Below are 6,000 nucleotides of genomic sequence, written 5' to 3' on the forward strand. Positions count from 1 at the left end.
TCCATCTGGTGCCTGGAAATACAACAGAATCACCTTGCCTCAAGTCAATTCAAGTCGGTTTTATTTGTATAGCTCTTTTCCAAATACATATTGTTTAAGAACAGCTTTACAGTAAATCCTGATGGTAATAATTATATTGCTTTACAGTCGCATTTAGCAGATTAGAGCTGGGTGATAATGTTGTTTACATTTTGCAACAAAACAAAGAAGTGGTTGAGATTTACTATATAGTATTTATTGCTTTACATGAGCACTGTATGTATGAATGTGGGTAAAGTTAGATATACTTCTAAATACAATGTTAGATATAGAGCTACAGTATGTGATACAGTGTAATTTAGGTTACATTTAGTGACAATACAAACAATCAGGTATGTTAACTACATATACAATTTGACAATTAATATCTTGCGAAATGTCACATTAGCTATAATAAAACATTTCTCATTTTTTTTTAGCTCACAAGTTCGCCAGCTAGCCTACTAGCTCAGCATACCACTAGTCAATTAACCTGCTATACAAGCAGAATATAAGCTAAAAGTTATATTTTTTATATAAAAATAACATTATAAAATATATTGTTTGAACAGTTATGGCTTTTAGTTTCTGTGTGTTGTTTTAGTTTGTATGCTAGCATAACATACAGATACCCAATTAGCATGTTAGTTAACTATGCATTAGCACCCCTTACGAAAATTATGCAAGGTTTTAACACAAATTAAACCAAAAAAAATAAAAAATAAAACCTTGGTTAAATAGTGAAACCCTGGTAACCACAAAAACCAAGGTCTTTCTACACTAACCATAGTTTAACCATGGTATTTGTAACACTTTTACTAAAAAAAAAAAACATGGTTAATTTTTACAAGCGACTTAATGTACCTTACATGTAAACCACAACATCCTTTAATGGTATTACATAACTAAATTGATATTGAAATACAAGTAAAAAGTGTAAAATGTTCAAACATTTCAGTTACTATAAGAACAATGTAAAGATTTTCAGTTATAGTTTATTATTATTAGTTACTACGATTTCTCAAAAACCAGATTAATATGCAACACAACTAACGTGGTACAGTATATAATAACCAATTAACCTGCAAACATTAAATTGCTGCTATTTATTCTGTATATGTAGCCACCATTGCTAACAAATGATAACCAGAAAGGCTATTTTAATTATCTAGAAGAAGAGACCATGATAATGTGATACATTTTTCTAAACCGGCAATACAAATGGTCCAAAGGGGATAGGATTCTGCAGGGGAGATATAATCTTGCACAACACTGGGCAAATTCCACTTAGGTCTAATTAAATGACTGTTTTGTTTGGCCATCTATGATATCCCTTAACACTGATTAAAACAAGCACCTTTGAAAGGTGTCACCACATCTTCATCCCTTTATCCTCTCCTACTGTTTTAGCATATAGAGATGCAGCATTGCTCTGCCCACCGTGAACGTAATTTCAATTACATTAAAAATGTCAACACAAATAACTGTGCCAGCATGAGATCCACAGCTGAGATACTATGTGCTGGGGGTTCTGTCTTAAGCGGATGATGCAGGTGCTGAACGCTAATGGTTTTGAGCGCTACAATCCACGGCCAATTAAGATTTACGAACGCGTGTTTATCAATGCAAACAGAGTCAGGATTAAAAACAGATTATCCTGAAATCCATTGCCATGAGTGCCAGCATACTCCATTACATTCCAATAAACTGGTTTCTACTCCTGGCCAATCAGCATCTCTCTCCCTGAGGCTATTAACCGGCTATTCTGCTAGTCTTCTTCATTCACAGACCATCTACAAGCAGCAGTATCGATTGCACTGGAAACCCTTAATAACCCAGGACAACAAACAACCAACATGGATACTTTCTTCTTGAAACTGCAGTTACAGTTCGCCCTCTGGGATTACACAATAAATCACTTGCTTATCGCCCAGCACTCGGCTTCTTGGTTGGTACATCAAATTAATGAGATTCATCACATGCCTGTGCTTTTAAATCTCCATCATCCACTGCTAAAAAAGACCAGGTTCGACGAATGCTGTCTAGACTGCATTCTGGAACAGACTGCTTTAAAAAGCTTTACGCTTGAATAGAGAAGGTTAAACAGTATTGTGCACAAGTCAATGATAACCATCACGGTCAATGTAAAACTTATCTGTTATTTTCTCCCTGGAAATTAATGTGAGCATAGAGAATAGAAATGTGACAAAAGTATCAATATTAAAAGGTCAATTAATTGTCTTTCATGTATGAGCTTTCCCCTTTGCAGAATGAACCCATGTCTTTTCTCCTCATAACATGCAATTTTTTCATAAAATCGTCCATATTTCTCCACGGCCCGTATAAAATGCAGCATTGTGAAACAGCCTACAAGCTCAAATGACTGGTACCGAATTGTTTGAATAAATTAAACGGGCAAGCCAGTTACAGAATCATGCTACTGAAATGTGACTTTACACAAACCACAAATTATTTAATAAAAGTCACAATAAACAGATTACAATTTGGAAAGAACAACTTCAAGGTTTTATTCTGCAACAAATGGGGAAAAAAAAAACATTCATAACACCACCAAACAAAGCATTTGCCACTTAAAACATTGCTCTAGGTTCTTCAGGAGCTTTTTAACTTAAAAATTAATACTTCATTATGATATCACAGCCTAGTGTGAGGCGAAAAAAAAAAAAGTAAAAGACAAATTGGATTTGGAATTCTGAAGAAAAACTGGCAGGTAAAGGAAGCAGTTCAGAAAGCTGGACGAGACAAAACCATAGAGTTTCCTTCACAGTAGTTAGGAGCTTTATCATTATTTCAATACTGTCTGGTCAACAAGAGCCAAGCGCACTGACTGGTCAGTTGAGAATTTGACTGACAGCATTTAATCACGCTTTATAATTTGCACTGCTCTGTAATGTCCTTCCTTTAAGTAACTGCCTGAAAACCATCTGACATTACAAGTCAAAATAGACTATATTTGAAGGAAATGGATCATTTGATCCTGACCAAATTCCTTCACCAGACTGTCACAAACGTTGTCCCTATGTTATGATGTGTGCATACAGTTATTGCTTCATTGCATATAAATGCAGAAAATAAATTGAAAAAAATACAAAATGAGTGCTGCCAATCAAAAAAAATTTTTTTTTACACTCGTTCAGAGTGTTATAGCTTCAGAATTCCTCAGAAAAGCGTTTAAAAGTTCATCTATTAGTGCCAAATTCATTTGGTGTGGAAAATAACACCATAAATCATCTGAGGCATGGAGGAACCATAAAGAGCGTTTTGACATATTGTTGTGCCATGGATCTTGGCACATTTTCTTCCATTTGTTGGCACTGTGTCATTGCCATAGTGATTCAGTCTCCATTTGTTGTTAAAAAAAAAACCCATCGGCATTGTGTAGGACCATCTATGGGCTCAGCTGTTGTTTTTTTCTGCACAATATTCCTCTGTGGGAAACCATGATTTTAACCATTGACTCCAGAATGAAAATTGGTCTTTTGCCATATACTAAGCAGGGTGCAGGGAGCACTCCTTTATTGCAGCTGGCCATTAAACATTATAATTACGAGTCAAAATTGTAGGTTCATGTGCTCTTGTGCCTATATGGCTAACAAAACGAAAATAGCAGATTCTTAATTACCTTATTAGACTATTAGTGTTTAGTTAAACACAAAATGCCCCTCTGTCATGATGAACTGCTGTGTACTGAGCAAAAATAATAAAAAAAGGTCGTTTAAGGTTATTCAAGACATTTTAACTATTGTATATACAACATAACTTTATTTTAACAGTCAGAAGTGGCTGTTTTAAGCAAATCCAGATCATAAACACAGATCAAGAGTAGCTTTCTACTGCATTCTGCGGACACTGTACAACTCAGACATGGTGCAAGATCATGCACAATTTTGAAGACAAAACCCCATCTAATAGTATGTTTAAAAGGTTTTAAATGTGACAGCTCTCTGACCATGCATGGGTGACGGTGGAAATTGTCAGGCTAAACCACTCGAGCGAAGTATTACAAGTGTCTCTGCTGTTAACCTAGGAAAGGTTAAGACCTCTTCTGCAGGATGCTTCAAATAAACCAGAGCTTGATTAAACTGGAGGTTACAATCGCTCTCGTAAAACAGAACCCAGGGTCAGTCTGTCTATAAATACCTGTGTGAATCACACCTGTCATCATAACTATAATGATAATCTAAAGAAAAAAATAATACACACAATATGAGTCTTTACCAGTCAAAGAACTATAAAAAATAATAATAATAATAATTCCAAATTTGAAACCAACAGAACACACTACAAAAGGTCCACACATGCCTACTACACTAACATGCTGTACTACTGGACATTGTATATGAAAGGTACATTTCTAAAGCTTTTTAGTCTCAGTATGAAATGTCTACAAGTTCGGTGCTCAAAACAGTCAGTTTGTGACTAAGCGACTTCTCCCACGTCCACAAAAGACTACTCTATTCCCACAGCATAAGATAGTGAGAAAGCAGTCATCAGTCCATCTCCAAGTGACATCCTGAAAGGTGTTGTTATTTTGTCATCTTCTTTGTAACCCTATTTCATATTACAGGTACGTTTGCAATGCACAACCTCTTTCCTTCCATTCTGACACAGATGCATCAGATGCTTTTATTGATCTCAGTGTAAGAAGATGCACTATATGATAACCTGAACTTTCCAGTTGCAGGTGGACCAGCGAAGTCATTGGAAATAACGCTGTAACATTTCAATCCTATTGATCTCAAGCGGGTAAACTGGTGCAAGCATAACTTTGGTATCGTTAAGATCTGGTTCATGTCGCTCGCAAAGTCCTTTAGAAATGGCATCAGTGCACTGGCATCGACCATTAAAGAGAGAGCATGAGATATGGACCATTCCTTGACTCGGGAGATCTCGGAGCATGCCTGTCCCCAAACCCACATGCCATGCACAAAGCACCTGTCTCTCTCAAGTCCCTGAGAAATGCCCCTCAACGCCACAAACCTCAGGCGTGCATCAAGATGCAAGAATACAAGCCAAGCTGTTGAGATGTCACCACTAACCTTTGATGTTGCAATAAGGCTCAAGCGAGAGTCGAAAGAGAAGAAAAACGTGTCGGCTGAAGATTTAACGGCGGCGCACTGAAAGCATCCCACGATTTCGCGTTCAAATTCCTCCTCTAACCAACGCGCTCATTTTTCCTTTCTCCCCACCGCTCATGTGTCTTACCTGAAGGGCATCTCCCACGACTGCAATTAGCTGCCAAGATTTCATTGTGGTCGGGCAGCGAAAACGCAAAGGAAAAGTGCCTCCTGTTTTCTCAGTGGAGGTAAACCGATTGCGCGCGGAGAGAGGCAAGAACGGGCAACGGAGAGCGCGCGAGTGGTAGTCAGTGGACCGTATCCACGTGGTGCCATGTAAATGACTGCATCTGTCACTCCACGCGCCTGTGCCACAGTCATCCTTGTGAACCTTCTCAAGTTCACACCATTGAGCCTGACTTTGGCTCAGGGGTTTAGTGTAAACAACTCGAAAGTGATGCACAAAATCCTACAGCTTTTCTGCACCACAAGTCGATCTAGTTAAGTGGCAAATGTTGAGCTATGCATTCGGTTCTGAAAGTTCTGTCCTGTAGTCACCCGTTTCTTTTACAGTATACTAATGCATTCTGTTCATCTTTAATAAGATCCACACTTTATTTATAATATGTCATGTAATATAGACCTAGTATTGTTGCAACGCCATCAGTCAATTCAAAACTAGTTAAAGAGGTCATATGCCTGTCAAACATGACCACCACCCTCTGAGATGACAGCAGAGGCTGTAACAATAATAAGCATTTACATAAAAAAAGCTACAAATTAGCATTCATATTATACATCTGTCAGAGGGATAGGCTTATTTGCCACAACTGTGAGAGTGATTATATTTATTTACCAATTTAAATAAAAATTTTAAGAAAATAATAAATAATCAGAAATATAT

At 37.2% G+C, this 6,000-nt stretch overlaps 1 protein-coding gene across 2 annotated transcripts in view; it reads right to left on the reverse strand.

Moving 5' to 3' along the window:
- LOC113046992 (RNA binding protein fox-1 homolog 1) overlaps window positions 1–5,568 on the reverse strand; it is a 271,768-nt gene extending 266,200 nt beyond the window's left edge. The window contains exon 1 of one of the 2 annotated variants that reach the window (XM_026208192.1): window positions 5,245–5,568. In XM_026208192.1, coding sequence (XP_026063977.1) covers window positions 5,245–5,289 — 45 coding nt within the window. In that variant the 5' untranslated portion in view covers window positions 5,290–5,568. Of the gene's footprint in view, window positions 1–5,078 lie in introns of both variants that reach the window. The other variant, XM_026208196.1, reaches the window with a different exon arrangement.
- Window positions 5,569–6,000: the final 432 nt, after the last annotated feature.

This window comes from Carassius auratus, chromosome 28 (assembly GCF_003368295.1).
Source record: "Carassius auratus strain Wakin chromosome 28, ASM336829v1, whole genome shotgun sequence".
Classification (NCBI taxonomy): Eukaryota; Metazoa; Chordata; class Actinopteri; order Cypriniformes; family Cyprinidae; genus Carassius; species Carassius auratus.